General features: G+C 42.4%; 1 protein-coding gene across 1 annotated transcript in view; it reads right to left on the bottom strand.

The window, feature by feature from the left end:
- The window catches only part of necab2 (N-terminal EF-hand calcium binding protein 2), a 114,797-nt gene that overhangs the window by 79,846 nt on the left and 8,220 nt on the right, over positions 1 to 26,731 (bottom strand). The window contains exon 3 of the mRNA XM_076733188.1: positions 1,044 to 1,152. Within this exon, the coding sequence (XP_076589303.1) occupies positions 1,044 to 1,152 (109 nt within the window). The remainder of the gene's footprint in view (positions 1 to 1,043; positions 1,153 to 26,731) is intronic.

Genomic DNA, 26,731 nt, shown 5'->3' with positions numbered 1-26,731 from the left:
ACTGAGGACTGGCGTGTGGCTGCCAAGCCTACTTAACTCTAATGAGTAGAAACTTTTCTGACTGCGTCCAATGCGCTGAATATGATTTATAAAGCCGGACCATCTCCAAGAAGCAAGATGGCTGACGTCAGAGAGATGGCTGCAGCTGCATGGTCCACTTACTCCACTGATTTAAAAAATAAAAGAAATCTCCACTAATGTCTGAGCCTGCTGGTGGATTTATATATTGAACCTAATTCAATTCTACAACAACCATAAAGGTCAGCTTTTCTTCTGCTTGGTTTCATTTTATTTCAAGGCCCCACAGGTTTCCGACTGCGGTTCTTTAAATTAACTGAGCCGGTCTTCTGATCACTCAGATCCCACTGTGTCAGCACACTTCTCCTGATTACAGGCTGGATGAGCTGATTGGCTGATTAGAAAGGGTCAATAAATTGATTAAATGAGAGCCAATCCAAACAGAGCGTCCTAGGGAGCAACATAGAGAGGTTTACGTGCTGCAGGCTCGGTATGACTAATGCAGAAATAGACGACGACTAGAGAGGAGGAGAAAGTGAACGAAGAAAAAAACTGAACACTGGCTTTCCTCAGTTTTCACTCTTCTTTCATTATTTTCTCCCACTGTGTCTATATCCCCTCTCCCGCTGTCATTTTCATACTGAAAGTGTCACTTAACGTAAAGGGCTTTGGTACAAAAGGCGCTCTGTAAAAAGAGCGTTCAGAGGCGGATGTGACATTTTCTGGCTGCCAGTGAAATTACATACCTTTTACCTGAGCGTGCACACACACGCGCACACACACACACACACACACACACACACACACACACACACACACACAATTGAAAAGTGCAGTACTGAGGCTGTGTGGCAGCAGAGCAGCTTCTTTTAATAACTGACAGTGAGAAAAAACAAAAGTTACGGCGCAATGAGCACACAAAACAAACACAGGCGTAAATGCACACGCACTGCATCCAGATTTCTTTCATGCAACCACACAGCTGTGTCGCATGCTACACGCAGCAGAGAAGCAGTAGTGCTGACCTGGTGTTATCAGAGTCGATGGTGTGAAACAGCTTCTCCAGCTCTTCCTCGTTCAGCGTGCCATCGGAGAAGAAAGCCTGGAACTCATCCAGAGACAGCTTGCCATCATCTGCAGGAGACACACACACACACACACACACACACACGCCACTGTGAAATCATATGTAGTACAAAGCATCCTCGCACTGAGACCTGAGATCCGTCAACCATCTTGACATTTGCTCATGCCAGCTCAGTATCAGACAGCATTAGTATGGGGAACCTTTGCTTCACTGTATGAACCTGTCTGCTGCTTTTGAAGGGGATGAAAGGAGAAGATGTGACTGGTAATTACCGAAGCCTGCACCATCTCCGCCCTATGATACTGTATTCCTCTGAATAGTAATACAGTCATTCTGCTCAACCTCTTTTCCGACTAACGTGTTCTCTTTGGTCTTTCAAGTCATTAGGATCAAGCAACTGAAGTCACAGTTCACTGGTGTTAATGTTTGATAAAAAGTCTATTAAATTTGTCACCAGAAGATCATTCAGTCCACGGCTCTGTACATTGTGTATTTCTGACATGCTTTTAGCCACACTAGCAGCATAGGATCTAAAGATGGCAATGTTGTCAGTCAGTCAGTCAATCCACCACATGATTAAGACTAAAATATCTCATCTGGATTGGACATTATGATGTCCAGAGGATGCTGATTTTGGTGATCCCCTGACTTCTACTGCCAACATGATCAAGGTTTATATTGTTGTTTTTTAAGTGAAAACTATTTGATGTAATGTAAAGAAATTTGGATTTGGATTTTTTTCATGTTCTCTGCAAACTAACTAACAACTTTGGCCATATTTGACTTCTCCTCTAGCGCCATCATAAGGTCAGAATTTTAGCATGTGCAATATTTTGGTTTAAAATGTGCACAAAAAATTTGATTTCTTTCAGGTTCAGCTGTACTTTGTGCTTCTTATGTAAATGTAATTGTTAGCATGCTAACATATTAAAACCAAGGGTTGTCAAACCTTTTCCTGTTCTGCCCCCCTTCATTGCTGACAAAAGTTCATGAGCCCCACACCACAGTTTGTATCAATCATTAGCAGTAATTGAATGGGAAAAAAAACAAAATAAAAAAAAACAAGACTCAAGTTGAATTTGAGTAAAGGTCAGCACAATAGCATTAACAAGCGCTTGTTTGTTTATTTTGCCGACATAAATCACATTCTTCCAGTTTGAGATTCGCTGCACTAAACTAAGATGGTGAATCTGGCGAACATTTCACCTGCCCAACATCAGCATGTTAATAATATCATGTCCAACTTTCAAACCTTTCATTCTTGTGCTTTACGAGCCAGAGGTGTGTGCACGCACACACACACACACACACACACACACACACACACACACACACACACACACACACACACACACACACACACTCATGCTCAGTGTGATCCCTGCCTTCAGTACTTTGTCAGGCTGCTGTGAAATCAATCCAGCATGCGCTTCAGTCTGCTACAAACTTTTAGCTGTATCCCGTCTGTCTGTCTGTCTGTCTGTCTGTCTGTCTGTCTGTCTGTCTGTCTCTGCATTTTGGTGAGCACACAGTGCCGGTTTTGTTTCAAAACCTCAGGATTGTTTGTGTAATGCGACACTGATGTGTAATACAGACAATGCTTGACTCTTTGCTTGTACGGGTATTTGACTGACAAAGTTGGAGAAGGGCTTCACTATATCACAATCAACCTGATGCATCAGTGAACTAATCACCTGCTTAGGCCGCCAATGTACACCAGAGGGCCTCCAGGAGAACTTGAAATGTCCCACAAGAGAGTTTGAAATGCTTCTTTGTGATATATTATATCATATATTATATATTAATGGGCTGGCTAGCTAAAACTGCTGGTTTAATCAATTTCCACTACCTCTGTCAGTGCTGGTGTCACATTCATGCACACTGTCAGTCAGACTAATGTTAAGTCACAGGCCTCTGCATCGATGGAAAAAAGCTGCAAAAAAGTAATGTCATATCCTTCTGGATGAGTGAAAAGAAAGATGAGAACAGAAAATGGAAAAAAAACAGCATGATAAAGGTATGTTTGCATGACTAAATACAACTGGGTGGATTTAAGATGTCATGGTTAGGCTTTTTAGGGATGTTTAATCAATGCTGACTTTCCTAAGACAAGACATGCTACCTGAGCTACGTTGTTAAATAACTAGCTAGCTTACTGCGTAAATGAGCAAGCATATCTTGTTTCAAGTAAGTTAACATTTCATTTGATTTAACAGCCTTAAACAGCCTCGACCTCTTAATCCACCTCGTCGTATGTATAAGTTGAATTAGTTTGTGGGGAGATAAGAGCTTTTCAACAACATCTGGTGTGCTGTGCTCCCATGAAAACATCAGCAGTGACTTTGAATATATTTTTAATGAGAGGATCGATTTGGAACCTGTGCTGACTTTGTCACATGTTGTGTGGTCTGGGTTACTGCTACATGCTCTCATTCACTGTGGTCTTGGTGGTCTATGTGGCATATTTGATGTGCCGCACCTAATCATACACCGGTCTCATCGAATACCCTGTCTCTGTACTTTCACTCAGATCCAGCTGCTGTGCTCTATTATCTCTCTCTCCCCTCTGTGAGTGTGTGAGGAGTGTTACACAGATTGTGCATGATTGATATAATTTTGCGTGAGGAAAAAAAAGGAGTCAGTCCTCATCTAACCCATAGTATTCTGGTATGGCATGGCCCGACAAGCTGAACTCTTAGCTCTCTCTGTCAACATAGCACGCACTGAGGAATTTGTTGCTTGAACTGACTACGTTTCCCAGCACTCACTGGACATCCACATAAAACATGGCTAATTTCCCTTTAAAACTTGTGCGTCTCAGCTTATCTGTACAAAAAAGCATTCCTCCAGCACTTCTATTTCTCTTTGTGCAGGAATACCTTATTGGACCTTTATGCAGCACACAATGTAGAGTACTTTTAAAGAGCAAGGCCGTGGTGGCCTCATCTCATTCTCATACAGTGGTTTGAGTTGCTTAAGCTTATTAATCACTAGTGACAAGTTTCTATTCTGCATCTAGTTCCAGCAAATACTGCAAAGCACCTTTTTTACTAATCCAACAAGCAATCAACCAACATCTCTCTTTGCTGTCTAATTGGAATGCTGTGTGAGCTTTCCTGAGGTGGAGTGGTGGCCCTGCATTAGGGAGTGGTTATTCATGGCTTTGATTCCATTCTGAATCTGCTTGCTAGTATGCCTGACTGTCTGTCTCACCACATGATGCAGAGCTAGATATCAAATATTAATTCCCTTGCCCTCAAAGGGTTTGTCCTTGAGTGTGGCTGACTGGATGCAGCAGGTTGAGCTATGGGGCCACTGCAGAGTGCTGGGAAACCGCAGGGACAGGACGACTGCAGCCTTACAAAGGGTTGAAATTCAAATGTGCTGCCCTAAAATCTGCCTCATCTATTCCCCTCTGCTCTTTCTCAGTTGCAAGATTAGGCAAGCATACAGTATGTTTATGAATTTCTCTTTTTACCACCAAGAATTTATCAATTTTTCATTGCCCCTTTCTTTCTTCTGTGGAGCTTTTCTTGCCTCTGTTTTTTTTTTTCCCAGCACCAGCACAGCAGGAATGTGACTGACACACATCCAGCAGAAACACAGCTCTCTGACTCTGGCTCTAGTTTTGACCACTCAGGAGAAAAGGCATCACACAGTTTTCAAAACAGACTAACAGACTGTCAAAAAAGCTTCCAGGCACTCCACATCCATGGCCAGCAACACCGCTACGTCTTCTCCATCTCACTTAATACCCGTCCCCCTATTAGTCTCGCCATATCTTTTATCTCTCCTCTCTTCTAGCTCCTTGTTACTAGAAGCTGACTCTCGGATGCTGCGCCATGTTGGTTTCTGTTGTGCACAGTGACACCAGGTAAGAAATGCCCTTGCAAATGGCTTTCTTTTTGTGACGCTTGGCATAACCTTTCCTGGACAGAAGGCATGTTTGTTTGAGGCGGACTTCTGAAATGCCACTTCTTGTGTTCACAGCACCAGTCCCACTCTCCCTGTCCGCCCGGGCTTGACTGTTTATTTGGACTCTGTAGCGATGACTATTTCTAACCTTCTCTGGTGCAGCACTGAAAGCAGAGGCACTGGTGTTTAATTCAGCCGTGACCCAATTTACTGCATGCAGCCAGCTAGCCTGGTTAGACCCACTTAGGAATTCTCCAGTAACACACCAGAAACCCAGCAACACACACCACTAAAGCAAGCAGATAGCTAGCTAACCCCATTTCCTAAAGCATGAAATACTTCCAAATTACACATGTTTAACAAAACACTACAGCTTCTACAGTCCCTGGCCTATATTATACCACTGTCAAATGCTCCATATATATGTATGTATAATGTATGTGTTTCCTTGTTGTCACATGATGCCCTCTCACACATATGTAGCACAGTGTAATGTGCTATTTGCAGGCTCTACATTGGGAAATTCTCTTTTTACATTCAACTAATTGGACAGCCAGGTATATTGGTCAACTACTGAACAGCATTCATAGAATATTGTGTCTGCTTCCCATTGTCTAAGTCCTGGTCCTCCAGCCACCAATTCACCCTACAACCCTGACAACCACCCTCCTCACTAACCTGATAAGTTGGCAACAGAGGAGGCAATGCAACAGCCAAGAGCACCCTGTCTCCTCCAAATGAGACGCTGTACATTTGCCCTATTTTCTGAAATTTCTATTATTCTGCTGTCCAAAATGGTCCATTTTCATGCAAAGGAAATGACCCAAACTCAAAAATGTCTTCATTGACAGCAGAGAGGAGATGAGGAGGCAGTCCAGGCAAAGCTCGGCTGCAAAATAGAATATTTCTAATATAAAACTGGGTTTGAAAAAAAAAAAATTGCATCTCATTTGTTTAATCTGTACAAAAAAACAAGTGTAAGAACGAGACACTAATAACACAGATAAGTATAAGTAATACAGATTTTAAGGGCTAAAATGTATTCATTAGTGAAATTTAGAAGTGCTGGTAGGTGGATTTCTTTAGTCAGGTTAGCTGGTTCCTTCTGTTTCCTGTCCTTGTTCTAACTTAAGCTAACCAGCTGCTGGCAGTAGCTTCATATTTAACATGCAGAGATGAGAGTGGGGAGTAAGAATCTTCTCATCTCACCCTCAACAACAAAGCCAGTGTGTAACTTTCCCTCCTGGCTGTGTTCCCACATCATTTATTTGCCACAAATCTCTAAGAAAAAGGGTATTATGGGACTGGGAATAAGGTGGATATGTGTGTACTATTCTACAATTTCTGAGCAGAGTCTTCTGAAATCAACAATTACTTCCCACTGAAACTTTGGCCTGCCAACGTACCACACCGCCCACTGCAGCTCTGGTTAGGTTTGTCATGTCTCCTCAGGTGGATTCTATTCCCCGTTTGCATTGCTGCATTTTCAGGCTTATTCATTTAGCACTAATACAAGGTCCTGTACTGCTAATGTGCCGCCATGGTAAGATTAAATTATGGAAATCACACACACACACACACACACACACACACACACACACACACACACACAGACCGAATGGACAGAGTGTACTGTAGCCCTAATCAGTGTGAGGGTTTAGGTAGACCGCCTGCTGGCTGTCTGTCTGTTTTTCTGCTCTTATTTGTTTTCTATGAGTCCCACGTGACTCCGACATCTTTGAGGAGCTAGCAGTTTGTTTATTTACCCGCTTTAACTGACAGGAAGTACAGTTACCCAGCCTGCTGCTTTGTTTAAGTACAATGTAATGTTCTCATGCAAATCTGTGTCACAGTTATTTCCGATCTGCTTGTCAGTGGGGGAATGGGTTATTAGAAAAAGGTAAACACAATCTGTAAGTACAACTTTTACTTCTGAAAGTGGATACTGTAGGCTATGGTTCTCTGAATGAATCATAAATGAATGAATTAACACTAACTACACACCTCACAGAACAGTTGATTTAAATTGTTTGGGCAAAGGCAAAAACAAATCTTCCCTCCACATTATGTAGAAGAAATGAAAGCCTGCTTTATTTCCTTGTAATGTCTCATCACACCGCCCTGAGGAGGAGTCGTGAACAGGATGGCATTTCCAACCTCTTCTTTCATCAGAGTTCATTTAGAAAATACCAAACAGGAAATCATGCAACTAAACACCTCTTTGTTCAGCCAATCATGGAAATTGGCAGATTCACATAGCTGTGGTGCCATCTTTAATGTCACAAATTGCAGGTGGTGAAAATGCCATCGATGCGCACCATCATTTTCAGGCCATCTAACAGCAGTGAAGTGATTCAAGATTTGATTTACCTTCGTAAACACGACAGATTTGTATGCTCTTTGCAAGCATGACTGATTTAAGTAAAATACCTTTTTGCAGAGCAACCAACTAACATAAAAGTCACTGTCAAATGAAACAGACCACAGCTCCCTCTGCTCTGCTCAGTCACTCTGTGTTTCCTGGTGTGTCTTTAGGTATGGATGATGATCTGATTGAAATTCTCTTCTGGTACTATTGGACTCATTTAGCTTAAAAATAATACTCAAATGCACAAATTAGTTGTACACCAACAATTACTACTGAATCACACCACTTTGGCCATATGCACACTAGTATGTAGACTAGTCTAGGCCCTGAAATCATCTAATTCCAACCAATTTCAACCCTGCGTGAAAAAGTGTTGCCCTTTTCTTCATTTGAAAGGTGCAGGGCGCGGATGTACTTGGCCCAACTCTTGCTGGACCACAATCTGACATCATCTGACAAATGCTGCAGTGGCTAAATAACCGCAAAGTTAATATCAGCTGTTAGTTACAGTTAACTCTGTAACAGCTACACTGAAAGTTCTGTCTGTTAGTTAATGTGCTCTGTCCAAGCTGCTGGCCGGATGATACCAAAGATTGTTTAAGAATGTAAAAATACATCATTGTGAAGCGTCACTCGACGACCATGAGTGAACTGTGTTTTGTCATTCAACAGAGTGGAGACGCTTTTCTAGAGAAATGATCCAGCTGATCGTGGCAAATGCAGTTAGGAGGAAGAGCAACCCATGGAGCACATTAACCTCACAGTTCTGAATTACCTTCATTACTTGGATCAGACATAAAAGTCGGTTGTTTCAGTGTGTCAGAACAATCAATTATTCATATCTTCTGTTGCTCGTCTCATTTTCAGGTTGTAGCAAGACGCTGTGATTCATTTAGTAGCTACCTCTAAAACAGTACTATTTCTGGAAATCACAGATCTAGACTGAGTCTTGTTGTAATCACTTATAACTTCAGTTACCTTAAAAATGAATTCAAAAATATTTAGATTTGATAAGTGGATTTGGTGCGGGATGTGGATTTGATAAAATGCTGTCAAACTCCTGTGTGTTTCTCTGCACCTGAGTTTCCGTGACATACATGGATTTTCACTCTTCTTTGCAGACAGGAACAAAAAGTTGAGGAGGGGGAATTTGTCTTTACCTACAACCGCAATTCCCTGACACCCCTGTTTGCCATTGTCCTGGGAGAACAACTGAACAACTGATACCTGGAGAAAACTTTGACAGGATGCCAACAGGTTGTAAAATGTTGAACAAGGAAGGAAAATACATTGGACAAATGTTGCATAAACGTACCGATGCCTATCAATCCAGGAGCAAACCACCAATGTAACTCTGACCACAATATCCAAAGACACTACAAAAATAATGAAGGTATGCCAAGTAAACACCACAAATCATTTGTGACAAATGATGAGTTGGCCTCTGCAAACAACCTTAATACATTTTCATCCAGTTTGAAACCTCTGAAAGTGCTAAACATGCAGGGAGGTGGTGGAGTCAGTAACTGTGGGGTGTGTAAATAGATTGGAAATACCGGGGGTCAGACGGCCAACGTCTTTCGAGTCCTCAAAGTCCTCCGTGCCTCCTCTGAGGACATTCAATGAGGAGCCAGTGCCGGTGTGGCATTAGACACACACACTGTCCCCACAGCCTCGAATACTTTACACATCATCCCACTTTCAAAGAAACCAACCAAGGAGTGTAAAGACTTTCAAACCGTGGCACTAACCTCTGTATCAATACAGGCACCGGAGATTTTTATCTCTCATATGCTCTTTCAGTTGATATAGGATAAATTGACCCATACCAGTTTGTGTATAAGCATTGGTCATAAAACATCTGGATGCACCAAAAATAAAACCATATCCCAGAATACTGGTCACAGACTCCTCCTTAGTACTTAACACAATAAACTGGACAGACTGAAATCCAAAATGCATCAGCTGGAGATTAACCAATGTTTCATTCATTGGACCTGTTCCGTCCTCATCAACAGGCAGAAGCTGGTTAGGGTCAATAACACCTACCCTGGTCAAAATTAGCCATGGCAGGGATGTGTCAGCTCCCCACTGCTGTACTTTAGACCACCACCACATCATCAAACTCTCCGATGATACTACACTGATACCACTGATAAAGGAGGGGACAATGCCTGACCTTTATGTGGACAGTGTCAACTAAGTGGTCCAGTGGTGCGTTCATAACAATCTCATACTCAATGCTGTGGAAACTGAGGAAATCATCTTCAGAGCCACACAACACGCCCATATTGCTCCGATTAGAATTCACAACCAACCTATAAAACAAACAGCATCATTCAGATGTTGCTCAGTCTGGCTGAAAGCCAGGATTCTACAGTTCCTGGAGATCTGTCCAAGGTGGTGGGTCACTGGAAACCTGTGGAAACCTCCTTCCTTAACAAGCTGCACTAATGGTACCCTAAGACTGGCTGACAAAATTGCCCTGAACCTCTGCCCTCTGCAAATCGCTTTAGGGTGCCAGACTGCATGAAGAATAAGTAAAAACACTCTTTTGTTGTATACAGTCACTCTACAGCACTGCTTAACCAACTGAGAAGTGCAAGGAGGTGAACAACCCTAAACACTCGTTTTACTCATAATGTAAATCATTAAATTTTAGGGTGAAGACTTGGGTTAAGGTCACAGTAAGGTTAGGTTTAGGTTAAGGTAAGGGTTAGGGTTAGGCAAGTAGTGGCTATGGTTAGGGTAAGTCTCCAGCAAACGAATGTAAGTCTATGTAGTGTGTGTGTGTGTGTGTGTGTGTGTGTATCTATGTCTGAGTGCATGTGAGACAGAGAGAGAGGAAGAAATAAAGAGTGAGGGGACGGTAAGAGCGGTGGACCTACTGTGCTAACTGCTCTCTCGTTTCTCAGTACAGACTAAAGAGAAGCAATTAGCACTTCCCTCTTCCTGCTGGGCTCCACATCCTGCACAGCACTGAGGAGGAAGAGAGACGTGCCTTCACTGCTCTTTCCTTCAATACATGTCTGACACACATCCAACCTGTCTGCACATGTTTTTACCTGTGCTGAATTACTTTGGTTTCTAAAGAAGATTTAGTCTTGGTTTTCCTCTCTCCAGTCTCTCTCTCTCTCTCTCTCTCTCTTTTTAGCTGTTTATCATTATTTTGGGGGGAGCTACATGATGGGTTGTCATAGCAACAAGAAGAGGGGAATTGACCCTCCTTTTGGGCTCATGATATCACCATCTCTTTCTCCCTCCGTACACATTAACACACACACATCCACACTTCTGCTTCTTTTCCTGCTTCTTGGTTTCTTTTTTCCTTTTCCTGAGCTCATTTCTCTCCTGTTTTGCTTATCTTCCTCTCTCGCTCACGTAACAACTGAGAAACCTCTTGATTTAACTATTGCTTGTCTTTCTCATCTTTTTCTTTATCTCCATACTTCTTCAGCCACAATCACCTGCTTTGTCCATGAGATTTAGAAATTTGTTCTATCAGCTGGTATTTCACCCTTTGTCTAAATTATCTCACTTTGCGAATAGTTCTTATCAGCGGGAGAGGAAAGTGAGTGCATGCGTGTGTCAGTGGAGTGTGTGTGTGTGTGTGTGTGTGTGTGTGTGTGTGTGTGTGTGTGTGAGGCTGCCAGTGAGCTCCTCATCTGATAGATGAGGAACAGGAGTGATTCTCTCTGAGCTGTCAGCTCTTGTCCTTTCTCCCTATCCATCACTGCAGCCCACCTGGTAGACACACACACACACACACACACACACACACACACACACACACACACACACACACACACTGTATATGTATATAAAATTTGGTATCTCACTTACAACTCCCTCAAGAAACATTGTTTTAAAAAATGGAACAGTGCCAATCAGCCTCTTGTTTACTCCGACGGTAAATCTTGTGTGTTCTTTTAGGCCAGCGTCTGCTCTGCTAAAGTGTCTATGAGTGTCTTTACAATCAGATTCCAGATTAAATATAAAGAGATGTTCTCATTCACAGTAACATGGGTTGCTCCTGATCACTGATCAACACAACACCATCAGGTAAGCGAAGGCAACAATCAAACTGGCTCCCGGTGCAGTCAGCACCTATTCATGTTTATGCCATTTATGCTTCATCTAAACTTTGGGAACAGACGTCCAATTAAAAAGCTCATGAGAGCCAGTCATGCAAGTCGTGCAGAACGTCTGTCTCACCTGACCTCACAGAGTGGACACGCCAGCTGACAACCACGGCAGCACTGCGACGTGACCACCACTCCATTACTCTGAAAACTGGGTCATCAACTCTACCAGATGTACTGTTCAGGAGCTGACAGTGAACACAGCGTTTGTAGACAAAATCAGTTTAACTTCCTGTTCTAATCATCTATTCTTAACCTTGATTTGGAGGACGCCTGAGGCACCAGTAAATACGAAATACTTCAAATAGAACATGATGCATTTAAAATCATGAATAATTATTCATTTTTAAAAAGGGAAACCACTTCTTTTTGGGCTCATTGCTTTATTAAGTCAATAGCAAGGTGATAGACCACATTACTCTGATTTTGCTTTTGCAGGAGACTTTTAACTATGACCTATAAAAAACTTGCATCTAAGAGTAAAACTGGACCCAGAGCAGCAAAAATAAATCAATAGTCATGGTATACACAGGGGTTTTAAGGGCCCATACCCATAGTTTTGCATATTTCAGCCCCTTAACTAATTAATCCAATTGTCTCCTCAGTGTGTCACTACCTTACAGGAAGTATTTGGTTTCTATTTACTTCAGTACAGAGTCTAAATGAGCTTGCAGGGATTTTTTTCATATATTTTATTATAATAGAAAATCTTTTTACCCCCATCTGATGCCTAGTGTTCCATGGTGCTCCAGTTTTTTCAAGTACTTTTTTGACATGCAATAGTGGTCCCTGGCTGGACTCAAAGACATAATGAGCCATCAGGTTGACAGTCGATTACAGTTTTGAAAACTCTCCTTTTTGTTGCAATAAGGAATTCGTATAACACCCCAGACTTAAGAGTCGTCTGCTCTGAAGTCTGAGCATTAACAAAGAGACCAATATATTTTTTTAATGTGACAGTGATACAAGTACGGCAAGTGAGTCCATCTGAAACAACTCAATCTCAACTCAGTCCTCTGCAGGCTGATTTTTGTAATACATGGAGGTAAATGAAAACCAATGAAAATCTAACAAGCTTTCAGTCAAAGTCAGCAAAAATGCTATTGTACCTTTTAGGCCCCTAACAACAGCTCTGACAATAAATATCAATAATCTATGACACAACGTCACTGTGGTCTTTCAAATCCAAAACAGTGTGTGATGCACCTAAACTCAACAAGCTGCTCTGTGTTCAGCTAAAGCATCACCGTCCTCCTAATTTTTAGTAAAGACAGAGATGTGAGTCATGATTTGTCTTAATGAGAAGGATATGATCTTCTCTACATCTCCCCAGAGACAGATGTTTCCCTGGTGTAAACAATATGCTTTCTGTCTGTCTGGATGATGAGATGAGCCCCAGCAGATCATCATCAGTCATTCTTATCTACTTTCTGTCTCAGCAGAGTGGAATGATGTAATCATCATCAATCTGCAGGCTGAACATAATAATGTTATTATTAGAGGAGTGTGGCTGCACACAACACAATGGGTGTAATGGTGCTGAGAAGATCTGCGTGAGTGTGTATGTGTGTATATATATATGTGTGTGTGTGTGCTTTATAAGTACAGTTCAGGAGTTACTCTGTGTGCACGTGTGCATCTGTGTGTGTGGGTCTAGCCTAATGATGAGTAATCCGAGGTGATGGCAGATAATAGCAGCATGTCAGTGTGTGAGTGACGATGATGCATTCAGGTGCCTGTCTCTGCTTCAGATCCTTCCATATGAAACCCATTGGCAGCCTCTCCTGCTTCAATCAGCCCTTTGGGGAGGCCTCATTTGCACAAATGGTGTTTTATGGTTCCTGTTACAGCCAGATATGCTTCTTCACCAGCCCATAATTGACTACCATTGCCCACAACAGTGCTTTTTTAATGCAGCGTGATGGTGTTTAATGGCAGATAATAGACCGTCAGTGCGTCAAACGAGGTAATTTCTGCATGTTGCGCTGGCCCTCTTTGTTGTTAATGTTATCACATGGAGCCCTGGTGGCTTGGCAGATTAACAAGCATGGCAGGGAGGCTGCGCATATTGTGTTAATGCATAGACAGATTTGTTCTCATTAAAAGCATCAAACTATCTTTTTTTATTTAAAAAGAAGCGCTTTTGATGTAAGGAGACACTACTATTTATTGCCACTGACTACAAGGGATTCATTTCCACTTGGGATCTCTGAATGGAGTTTTCTTACTGTCAACCTGCCATCATCCAGATGAAAGGACCTGATAAAACTGTTGATCGCTTTTAGTTCTTAACGAGTGCTTTGTGGGCTTTCTCTTGCCTGGGTTTCAACTCTCAGACTGGATTGTCGAAGCTACTGCCCTCCCCTCTCATTGGTGGAGGTTATCCTGGAGATTCCACTCAGAGCTAGAAAAAAAATTGCTGCTGTAATGTTTTAAGAAATGAAAATGTAAAGATCGTTTGGATGCTAGAATTCAACATTTTTCACAGATAAGGCAGTTAAGGACAGTGTACATGCATGAGGGAGCTCCATTCACAGCATCAGCCTTCTCATTAGTGGCTGCAGCTTGTCAGCCCAACAGTCTAGGCCTCGGTTACAGTTAGAATGTTCCATTTCACCAAAATCTGACCAGCTGCTTGGGACGACTCAAAGGGCCCCACAACAGAAATGGGTACACTTAACAGACTGGTTTTGCAATTTGGTTTACAAAGAGTTTCACATTCAGTATCGCCAGTATCTGCACTCTGCACAGGCCAGTATCATTGTCCTGGCCTGTGCAGCATAATGATGAATAGAGCTGTAGAAACATCTGACAGGTAAAGAAAAAAAGAGATGCTGAAGAGCAGAGAATGGAGAGTGGAGGGAATGAGGGGGGTTCAGCTGAATGTGAGGGGAAAATGGATAGAGGAAATGAGTACAGGAATCAGAGATAAAGTGAAACAGGAGAAAATGAGAATGAGTTGATGTGTGTGTGATCAGGAATGTGGTTTTAATCATCACTTCCCTTCACTCCCTGTTCTCCAGGCCTTCTCCCTGTGTTTTCCACCATGAACCCTCCCTCCTTCTTCTCCTTCCTTCCTCACATACAACTACTAATGAAAAATTCCCCTTTTATTTCCATAGGGGATTCAAATATTTCAATTATATTTCCACCTCCCACTGCCAACCCTCCCCACCTCCCCTGGCCATGAAAGCCAGCGGTGCCCTCATAAAAGAGAAGATAAGAGAAGAAGAGAGCAGCGGAAGAGATGGGCCAAAGTTTTCCTTTATTCATTTTCTGTCAGTGAGCGAAGCCGATGCAGTGAAGGAGGATGAGAGACTTCAAGGCAGACAGTTAACAAGGCACACACACACACACACGCACACACACTCAGCAGCATGGATGACACCAAGGCAACTTGGGTAGCCTTCAGTTAATGTCACAAACAGTTTGACAGATACAGTCTTTTTTAAATACTAATGAATCTCAACACTGACTGCTGCATTTCAATAACAATTCCTATTGGACACTGGGACCCCTGCAGCAGAGCTAGATAACATTTCTTCATGCCAATTTAGAGACAGAGTATTCTGTTGTCAACCTGCCCTGTGGTGCCAATCTATCCTTTGATAACTGAGAGTGTGAGTAAAGAGCAGGAGATGCCGTGTGCACTGCCACCTCTACACCATTCAATACTTTCACACAGGGAGAGTGATAACAGGGTCTGCTGTAGCCTGGACCCGGCAAATCAGCAGCAGAGGATGTGCGTGCAGCGTCTAGTTGTCACTGAATTTATACGTGCTGCTGATGTCTCCGCTGAAAATAGAATTTCTGGCCTTTAACCTTGAGTTTTTTTTGTCAATGCATCTTGTCAGCAGTGTGATTTAAACACAAGATAGAGACATAGGGTGCGGGGAGAGCCAACGTGCTGATTTGTCAGTGCCTCTATTAGTGTAGCAGAGTCCCGTCTGTTGAATTGAACATGAGTAATGTCAGAATGGATTGTTCTCAAAGTATTTGTATGAGGATGTCCTGTGATGTCTGACTGATATAAAGAATTCAAATGTATTCTTTTTGTTGATGTGCCGATCCCTGTGCATGGTCACTGGGGACTGGAGGCTATTCCAGCATGCATTGGTTTTGAAAGGAGAGGAACACACTGGGCCCATCATTACTGTAAACATACTGAAAGAAAACTTCACTCAAACTCTGACCCTCAATGTGTTAAAAAAAAAAAAAAAAAACCTGTGCAAACTGACGCCAGCCCCATACAAAGAGGATCCAGTCTGGGATTCAAACCCAGGTTGTTCTCGCTGGGCAGCGACGCTGCAAACCACTGAGGCATGCTACAATTACAATTACAAAAAAAATCTCTCTCTCTTTTTAAAAACAATTCCCTGGGTGATGTGACGTGGGTGTACTAGATGCCAGCTGCGAGGTGAATATCAAATCTGACTTTACAGTAAATCAGTGATGTGCGCCGGTAATACGGGAGCAGCTGTTGATGTGAGGGCTGAGGCGTGGCTGCGGGCGTGGAGGGAGGCAAATATCAAATAAAAGTTAAAATCACACTAAGATCAGAGGTGTTGTGCACACGAATATGACCTCTTCCAACATGTATTGCCATGACAGCATAAATGCGCGGATCAGGACAGGAAATGATGATTGGAATATTTGAAATCATATTCATAAAAACTTATGGGGCTTAAAATGGTGATAGGTTGCAGGCTATTCCACTGTTTCTCAGTTAGTCAGCTGTTGTGTGAGGCAAGTGAGAGAGCAGGGCAGTAAATTCACCTGAGATATTAACAGTAACTGGATAAAATCACAGAGAGAATGTAGTAAAAGAAAAGGTGGGTAAACTATAAACGTCTGCTGGCTAAACTGTCCAATCTTAAGTGATGGTGAACTCATCAAAAGGTGAGTAAACCCAATGTTGCATTGATAAAGGTGGCTAAACTGTGTTTATGTGCGTTTACCCTACACTACATCCCAAATGATAAAATCAACAGGGCAAATGCAGATGATTAATAGCCACATAACATTTAAAAAGCTGACTCTTTGAGTTTTCTCCTTCACAATCGCCTCATCTCCACAGCCGAATTCTGTCCGATCAGCAAGCTACCATTAGGTGTGTGGGCTTGCAAAGTAGTTGACTCACAAATCCTTTTGACGACAGTATAATCCAAATTTTAGCTAATTTAAAGTTTGACTGGAGTTAGTGGGCTAAGTGGCTTCATTCAACAGATGTTGGTTTATCTTTTCCTACATTCTATTTTCAGTCCATGACTGTGATCGCTTTAATACAATCGCGTGATTGCAGGGACTGTATGATGATAAGTTTAACTTTACAAAGACGAAAAGTGTGGTAGCAACACCACAACTTTTCTCCCCATAACAGAATACTGGGGAAGCATCTGCTCCATCTACTCCATTGCTCAGGTGCCTATGGTCATTTACAACAAGAAAAAGTAGCAAGTCTGTCTCTTCGTGAAGTTGGAAACAACAAATGTTTGGCATGTTTGCTTAAACAAGACTACGAATCTACAGCCATGCTAGCTGCTCTGTGAGGCTGAACTCGGGCACAGTGGTGGTTAAATGCCAACATTAGTTTAACATGTTAGCATGCCAACATTTGCTATTTAGCACTTAATCCAAAATACAGCTCAGGCTGATGGGAATTTCATGAGTTCTGAAGGTATTTGGTCATAAAGTAGTGGACGAATTAGAAAAATTGACCTGATGATGGCACAGGATGGAAAGTTAAGGGTTCTGTTGGGAATGGGACTACCTGTACCAAATTTCACTGACAATCTATTCAATAGTTTAAGACATTTAACTCAAATCCACCAATGTCAACCTCATGGTGGCACAAGAAGAAATGTCAGGGGATCAGATAAGTCATTAGACTTCATCCTGTGGTCACTAAGAATGTCTGTACAAACCTTCATGGCAATAGTTGTTAAAATATTTCAATCTGGACCAAACTGACATCACCATCCCTGCAGCCATGCTGCTAGCAAGGCTCAAACTTACACAAACCACCAATCGAACAGTAAACTAGCTGAAAATTGATGAGTGATTTGTTGAGCAACTAAATACTGACTTGACTTCAAGCTTTAGACTAAACCCACCTGAAAATCAAAGGGAAGAGGTTTTTTTTTTACTCGGCTCAGCGTGTCCTCAGACGGTGGGCGACACCTGAGAGCAGATTATGAACTGAAGGCCAACAGCTGCCCACGGTCTGCCAGAAAAACAAGCCTTCAGCAAAGCACTGTTCGTCTTGTGCAAAGGAATTTATTTTGGGGGGATAAGGGGGGAGGGGTTAACTTAAGTGTCATGGCAACGGCAGCCCATAGGGCCTCATGGGAGGAGAACAGAGGGATGCTGTAACCAGGGGCAACTGAGTGGTAACTGGGGTTACTGTATCCTTGATGTCAGCAGAGGTAAACTGCTTGTTTAGTGCTTTATTTCAGAAAGTCAAAAGAGGGCAAGAAACCTCATTTTACCTCACATACAGGAGTTCTTGGCTCTCTTACGACCCATTATCACTGCACTTTTTTATTGGTCAGCTGGTGAATCTGAATCTAAATGTGTGTGTATTGTAAGCTTTGGAGCCTTAGTGATGATCATACAGTACTATCTGCAAGTTTAGTTCAAGGGGTTTATCGACCTCGTGGAACAGTGAAGGTAATACACAGTTTGGAAACGACAGATAAATGCAGTCACTGAGTCGACTCCATCCTAGTTGATTCAGCTGAGAGACCTTTAGGCAGAGTTATTATGCGCGTGCACACACACTCACAGACACCTGGCAAGGCCACAGTGTTAATTATGCGGCACGTAAATGTCATGTCTTAAGTGCCCCTGGTGTTTTCATGCTCATAACAGAAGACCCCCACTCTTCCAATAATACACACAGATGGTGTGCACAGATACTACTCAGAGGGCACACATCCTCTCCTGAGTGGCAGCTCCCAACCGTTGCTCATTAAGAGAGAAAAAGTCAGGAATTAGCAGCCGCAGCTAGTTTCTCTGGCTATATGAGGCTCTTGGAAGAACAAACACTGAGCAGCGTTACCTCTGATGATCAGCACTGCCAATCACTGACTGGAGCTGTGTTCACCATGGTAACCCCACTGCTTTTTGACGCTGAGGTGGCTCACTTTTCAAGTGCTGTGGCAGGTACTTCCTTTGCAACTAATGGTGTAATCCAGCAACAGAGACATTTCAGAGAGATAATGGGTGCTGCTTACACAACCTGCATTGTCAGGTGTCACATGCTTAATTACTTTCTCTCAAAAAACATTTTGATGTCAGATTTCATTGTCTCCAGTTTTGACTGGCTGGGGACTCTGGAGTTGTCCTTGCAAACACTGAACAAAGGCACTACAAATGAGTGAATAGTGGCAAAAACAATATGCTGTTGAACGCACACTGACACTTCAGAGATTTGTTTTTACCTTCAATATCAATCTGACTTTGGCTCCATTCTTATAAATCAGCGCCATCATTTGTAATGCATTGCATTACAGTATTCATTCATGCATTCAGTATGCATTATTACAGTATTCACATGTATTGTACACCCTTTACCACCTCCACATTGGCGACTGCAGACTGCATGAAACACAGTCACTCTTGGTACCTCGATTGCAGATTGCCATTGGATTGATAATGGAACGCACTCTACTGCACCACACCACCTGCTGTGGCATGCTTAGCGTCACAAATATATTAAACCAGCACAGGCTAGCAAAGGATGCCACAGGAAAATCTTACTTTGCCACCAGATTGTAATATGGGCGTGAAAAATACTTCACGTCAGATCATTCCAGCAGGTTACTACTGGTCAAGCAGAGGTGTTCTGACAGAAAAGAACAGATTCAGCTGAGTGAGCACCTCTGCCTTGTCCATTATCTTTATACATCATACCTCACCAGGTGTTATCATTTACTTTTCATTCATTCATTTGTGCTCCATTAAAAATCCTTTAACGTCAGACCTATCTTCTGCAGAGCAGCTCAATCACAGGTGGAACTCATCCCATCAGAGGCAGGTCTCAGGCACAACACCAGCAGCTTGTACGTAAGCAGGATTTATATCAACACTGAGTGGACAGCTGTGGTGGCACGCTGCCAGCTGATCTTCTCCTCCGTCTTTTCAATTATCCAATAAAAATGTTGTAATACACTTAACGTCATGCCTCCTATTCCTTATTTTCTATACACACCCACATACACACCGCAGCACAGAGAATCAGTGGGTGTAAATCTGTTAGGGACACAATACGGCTCTGATCTCATCACTGGTTGTTAGTTGAGATTCTAGATGATCTGTGTGTGTGTGTGTGTGTGTGTGTGTGTGTGTGTGTGTGTGAGTGGTTGAAAAGGTCACATCAGTGAATCAATGACTCCTCCAGCACTAAAGCAGAGAATCAGGTTGGACTGATTAAAGGCTTTGCTTTTTCCTGATGACTTGCTTAGACTCATAAGTTCCTTGGCCTTTGGTTTCAATCTTTTTCTCTCTCATACCCTCAATCATTAGCGCCAGGACTGTTTAAGACCTGTGTGCAGGTTCAATTAGGGTGATTGCGAAGGCTCCTAACAACCTCATAATCACCAATCATCCAATCTGATGACGCAAACGTCTCACTTGAGGTTTTTGTACAAGCGACGACGAGTGATTTTTAGAAGCATGTGATCCAAGTGCTTTCTGATTAGTTTTGTTTAGAGATTTGTTTACTCCACCAGGAATGAAAGTCAGGTGGATGCTGGATGTTTTTATGCTTTGCATAACACCGGGGGTTTGTCACTCCAATCATACTCTTTGTCTGCTTTTTGGAGGATAATCATGGTCCAGATCTATCAAAGTGTTATGTTGTCATGGATTCTATGGGTTACATTTTGGGTTCAGCTTGAGCCTGTGTTTTTTTTCTTTTTTTTTGCCCACATTTGTTTACATTTTGACTAATTATTACCAAAAGTATTTTGATATGGAAGCAAACTTTAAAATGTGGTGATTCTCGGGCAACATCTGGAGTTATAAGGAGCATCCTCTTCCTATGATCTCTAAGCAAATTTAGGTATTTTGATATTGGAGATATGATATTCTCAGGAAGTCACACTGAATTTAAAACTAAGTCATAAGTTACTGGTTCAGATTTGCCTCAGTTATGACTCAAAGACAGTACAGAGTACAAATTTTGACACAAATTGCTACAGTTGAACCACTAAATTGCTCTTGCCATGTTGACAAGGGCCAAATGAACGGGCCGAGCCACAATTCATAACTAACTTCCAGTTGTTTTCAGAACACTTGTATGCATCTGTCTCACACTTCACACCGTATCTTTGCCTCACATCTGTCCCTCCACGCCCCAGTTCAACTCTCCCACGGGAGGCCAGCCTCACAGTTTGAAAGCCTCTGTTCTACACTCATATCCTCCTTTAAAGTGCCATATTTGACAACACCAAATCAAAAACTTCTGTGAATCTGTTTAGATCTCCCATTGTCTGTCCATCTTTTTCTCTGTTCGGGCCCTCTGTTGCACACTGAGAGCTCTGTCTGCTTCAGAGAGGAGATAGGAGATGAAGGAAGGCTGGAGAGAGGAAAGTCTGGCTAGAACAGACACTATTACACAGGCATGAGGAGGAAGTGGAGGATAAAGTCACTGAGAGAAAAGCAGAAGAATATAAAGCAAGAGACAAACCGCAAACAGGTAGAGAGAGCTGGGAGAGACTGCAGGGTAGGAGGAGGTGGAGAGGAGAGGATGGAGAACATACAGAAGGGGGAGCAGTGAGGAGGGATATGGAGGAGAAAGGGAAAGAGAAGGGAGAGAATAGGTGGCTGATGGTGCCAAACGCTCACTCATCCCACAGGCGGCTCAGCTTTGTTTCAGCAATGCTGCCAAATGTGGCTCGGCCAGGGAGTCCTGCCACGCCAGCACCGAGGCCCAGTTCAAAAAACCACGGCACAGCTCACACAGTGGAGAGCGAGCGAGAGGGGGAGGGAGGGAGAGAAATGACGGCAGATGGGACGAAGGAAGGAAGGAAAGGAAAGACTGAAGAATCAAAGAAGAAAGACTAATTGGAATAAATAAATCAATTTGCAAAAACAAGTTATTGTACCATAAAACATCTGTGGGATACATTAAAATACACTTTAGCTGCATCTTTGTAAAGTTAAAGACAAAAGACTTCTATTATTCTACTCTTACTGCATATCAGACTGATGTCAACATGTGGTACCCAGATCTAACCATCGCTCCCTCTTCTATCCTTAAAAAAAGCCTGATTATAAAATTTAATGCTGTCTCTAAAGGCTTCCATTTCAGCTCGGTGCTCTTGCAATCTGAACCATACAAATATTCCAGGCGAATGAGGTGAAAAGAGGGGGGATTGATCCCGACCCAGCAGAGGGCAGAAAGCGTCAGGTGAGGAAAACATCTTCAAAGGACGTCTTAACTCTGAGCCTTTGATCCAAATCCAGACGACCAAGACGCTGAACAAAGAGACTTCAATCCCCTCTGGTCTCCTCCCTCACTCGCTCTTTCTTCTGTAGGCCACCAAAGGAACCTGCACTAAATACTTCTTACTTCTCACGCCACTGTTCGCTTCACATCATTCCTGCACCACCACGTTAAACTCAGTCAGTATTGAGTTCTGTTTGTTACTGAAGACTACAGGAGCCATGTTTAATGTATCATGCAAAGGATGGTGCTTGGTCAAGTCCTTTTATCTTGATGACATGCCTCATTCTGTAGACCACATAGATACCATTCAGTTATCATACTAAAGAAGAACTAAATGAAAACAAGTCGCCTTCAAATCCAAAGGCATAGTTTGAAATTTGGGAAATACAGGTTTCGATTCCAGCAAAAAGGTTTGGGCACATTTGCAAATCCTTTTTTAATAACGAATTATTTTTGTAAATATACACACATATTGAATTTGATGCCTGCACTGTAAGACAAAGGCATATGATGTAGATATGTTGTGTTTTAGTGTGCTTCTCCATGCATCTCCCATAGGCTTCAATAGAACTGCCATGAAAGTCTGGCACCAAGCACAGCATTACAGCATTGGTATTATGATATTATATCATAATACCAACCCTATATCATATTACCAACCCTTCCTTCATTCATAGCCTCCTTGGTTGTGGTTCTAGTGATGTGTGAGAGTGGAATCAATCTTCTGTAAGTGATTGAGCATATTTCTCAACATGTAAACCCATTCCTTGAAAACCGGTTGTGTTTTTGTAAATTTCATTTTATGGATGTAGATGACTTTGTTCTTTTTTCTCCTATCTGCTGCCATAATGTGGTGGCATGGTGTGTGAATCTGATGTATAAAAGATGTGAAAGTGGTCTTTCCTGAATCCAAATGTATGTATGTATACACCTAATGTGCCTCTAATGTAGCCTCTATATATTGCACATTTATGGTAAAAGAGCAGTAAAATGACTCTATGAAGATGTTATTGTGTGTGCCAAGATTAGATACAGCTAGTCATTAGCATAAATGTACCCAGAGATCAAGCTGGGATAAGGAAAAGATACTTAGGTATAAATGTAGACTGGATAAGAGGAGATTAAGCAGGTAGGGGACAACAGAGATATACATACAACTAAAAGATAAAAGCCACTTTTTGCCTAAAGTGAATTAACCTGAAAAAAGGTGAGTTGAGGTCGAAAAACAAGTTTATTTCTCTTTCTTTTTCTTTTTCTTTCACTCAAGTTCAAGTCCGACGCTCTAAGCGGTGGACTGGATATGAGTTCTGTCTGCCAGCACCATACAGAGTTTTAATTAAATGATTTTAGAACAACCAGCCACCCATCCACAAGCCTGCAGCCAACACACACTGAGATGCTGAGTGAGTGCGGAGGAAGACAACTTTGTACTTTGTCTGACTTTTCTCTGTCACTCATTTTGAATGTAAATATGGCCGATCGCATAACAGCAGGTGTCACTGAGGCGCATTTTGTTTGTTGTGTCAGACCGGTTCACGAGCATGAATCAGTGATTTGACTGATGTGTCAGTGCAGGGGCGAACGTGTAATGTCTTGGTTAACAGGTAACACACTGTACAAACACAACACTAAAAAGCAGAAGGGGCTTTAGCCTTTTCTCTCTTGTTCAGGCACGGGTGTCATTTTCACACATGTTAGCAGCATTTTCAGATGTAGCTGGTCTGGTGTGGGCATAATCTCACTGTTAGGCTTTAGGACTCAAATCTGGATCAATGCTACTATGAGAAATGGCAGGATTTTACACTCAGTGGGCAGCTGACAGCACAAACAACATACCTAGTGTGAATGTGCTGCGTTTTCCAAGACAAAAGCTGAATATTGCGAACACACTCTGAGCTTCGTGTTGTGTCCTACAGCAGAAACACTTCCTCTGTTTTTCCCTCCTTTCCTGTCACTCCGGCAGAACTTCCCCTCTCTATTTGTCTCTTCTCTGTCTCCCTCGGCGTGCGGCACTCTGGGGCTTGTTAGCAGCAGTGTCAGTGATTAAAGACTGCAGGTAATTAGATACACATGACACCATTCTGACTGACTGGCTGACTGACGATCTGCAGCATCTGCCAGCGGATGAGCCGAATGTTTCACTGTTCACAGTCAAAAGCCTTCCCCTTATGATTCCAGATAGAGACTTAATGTACACGCATACAATCATCATCACCATCATCAGCAGCATTTCAAACTGTGCACGATATTTGAGTTTCTGCTGTTCTTTAGAATTAAAAGTTAGCTTATAGTTCCAGTGTTAGTTCAGCCATTAATCCCCACAGAGAGTCAGTTATTCATAAAATGGACCAGTCATCTTTAGATCTATCAGTTTACCTGATTCCTGATTTTAAATATGCTCTACTGTTCAAATCAAATGCTTTACATCACTCCTGTATAACCCATTGATCGGCGTATTATTCTGATCACAGATGCTAAAGAATGATGAGTCACTCTGAGATTGTTTTAGTAGGTTTCTAGGTGACTAAATTACTACTACTTCTACTCTCAGCTTCTACTCTACAGACAGCCTATTTGGATTCTTCCTCCTCCACTGGATTGGATTTATTTGTACAGAATGGCTCTATCACAGCCACAACTGCAGTTTGAATCAGGATGTTTCCACACCTTAGATAAGCAACATGAGCCATATCTCCACCGCAGGAACTTTCCCCTGAGAGCAGGAACCTTTGGAGGAGCTCCGCCGCATTGAACAGGTTATAATTTAAGTACCTGGGACATCATTTCACTCAGAAAGTCACGACTCAGGGGGTTGGTATTTTGTGAAAGTACAGGAACTTTGGGGGTGGTTCTTGCAGTGCTGAAAAAGTCAAGTGGTCAAGTGCTCGCAGCGTTTTATTTCAGCCTCCATTTTAAAAAAACACTGCATCCACAAGCACGTTTTTTTTGTGCATTGGCTTCGACACATCAGCATGGTGTTACAGAAGAAAGCAAATGACGGATGGACTGAAGTCCAGGCCAGGTCAGCTGACTACTTTGTCTCATCTTTGCAGGCCTTTCAACCATGGTGGAAACGTAGACAACAATGGGCTGAAGGAACCTTTTAGTTCACTAAAAAGTAGTTTCTGGGACTAAAACCTCAGGATGCACAGGGTGGGAGCACAGCTACACTGAACTTACAGTGAATTTACTATACCAGGGTTAGTTTGACTCAAGTTTCCATCCTGATTTCACTCCAGATGCTCTGTGTGGTTTCACGCTGATGGTTGATCTTTTTGTGTTACTAGTTTAACATGTGAGGGCTACAGTATGAGTATAATGTCTGCCTACCAGCACCTCTAAAGCTAACTAATTAACAAGTTGTATCTCATTATTTAAGGTGGATTTTCTTACCTTTGGACAGATCAAGGCTAGCGGTTTTCCCGTTTCTAGACTTTATGTTAAGCTAAATTAACCGACTACAGATACTTGAGTGGTATCGACCCTCTCATCCAACTCTACACCAGAGGGAATAAGAGAAGCTCCCAAAACGTCAAACGTCTCAAACGGCTCAGCTTCTGGGGAACAGGAATAAGAAGAAGTCTGTCTTCAAGACTCAATTTTGAATAAATTGTTTGACATTTTGGTTTAGCGAAGTAGTCACGTCGCTGCGTTATCTATGGAGCGAGAACGAGGAGTAGATCATTATTTAAATACTCAAAGCAGGGGGAAGAAGCTTGCCTCACTCCATCCAAAGTTTTAAATGACACCTAAGCAGCACCTCTAAAACTAACACATGCTCTGTATCGCAATAGGAAATGTCAAAACAGCAAGTTGTCGAGAGTTACTGCATATCAGCTGATAAAGGCAGGTGCTGTGGACTGACACTGCCTTTTACTCCTTGGACTGAGCCAAGCTAGCCGTTCCTCCATGCTTAAGTTAAGCTAACAACGATGAGAGTGGTATCAATCTTCTCATCTGGCTCTTGGCAAGAATGTGAATTTTCATATTTCTCAAAATGTCAAACTGCTACTTTAAACTTGAGAAATGCTGAGACGTCAACCTTAGAAGCTTCTCCCACAGGTTTGGCACAACAGACAGCTAACAGAGATGTAATTCAGCCTCTTTTTAAGACCTGTGCACCACCGAATCAGCTGGCTCCTTTTGAATAAACCATGAACTAAGTGCTCCAGTGCGGACCTTCCCCTGGCTGTCTGCACTGCCTCATCCTGTCTGTCCCTCGTGTCTGCTACTTGTCAGTTTGTCTTTCTCAACTGATTCATGTCTTCCTTTTCTCTGTGTCTCATCAGCGAAACAGCAGTCTCTGCACTCATCTTTCCTCACCTCCTATATTTATATTCCTTTTTTTTCTTCATATGCTTTGTATAATTAAGAAATAATTGTATTTCCCTCAGAAATCTAGTGGAGTAGACATAAAAGGTGGCATGAAAATACCTCAAATTTGTACTTCAGTGATGAAATGGGCAGATAAATCAACACATCTCCACACCAGCCTGACAGCGGATCTGTGGAGCGCACAGCTCAGAACACTTGGCCACCAAACATCCGTATGTAATTGAAATAAAATGAGGAAGTCACTTCCATTAATGTAACAGTGATGAGCTGTGTTTGGCCACACTGAACAGAAGCGGCTGCACCCTCCTATTTGCTTTTAGCTGTAAGGTTGTAATTCTGTCTCGTCTTGACAGCATGGATAAACAAGCCTCCCTAAACTCCGTCTGCTTTCTGTCTTTATGTCAAACACTGGG

Source organism: Chaetodon auriga, chromosome 6, assembly GCF_051107435.1.
Source record: "Chaetodon auriga isolate fChaAug3 chromosome 6, fChaAug3.hap1, whole genome shotgun sequence".
NCBI lineage: Eukaryota > Metazoa > Chordata > Actinopteri > Chaetodontiformes > Chaetodontidae > Chaetodon > Chaetodon auriga.
Note: the sequence above shows the minus strand (reverse complement) of the source record. Positions and strands in the feature narration are given on the sequence as shown.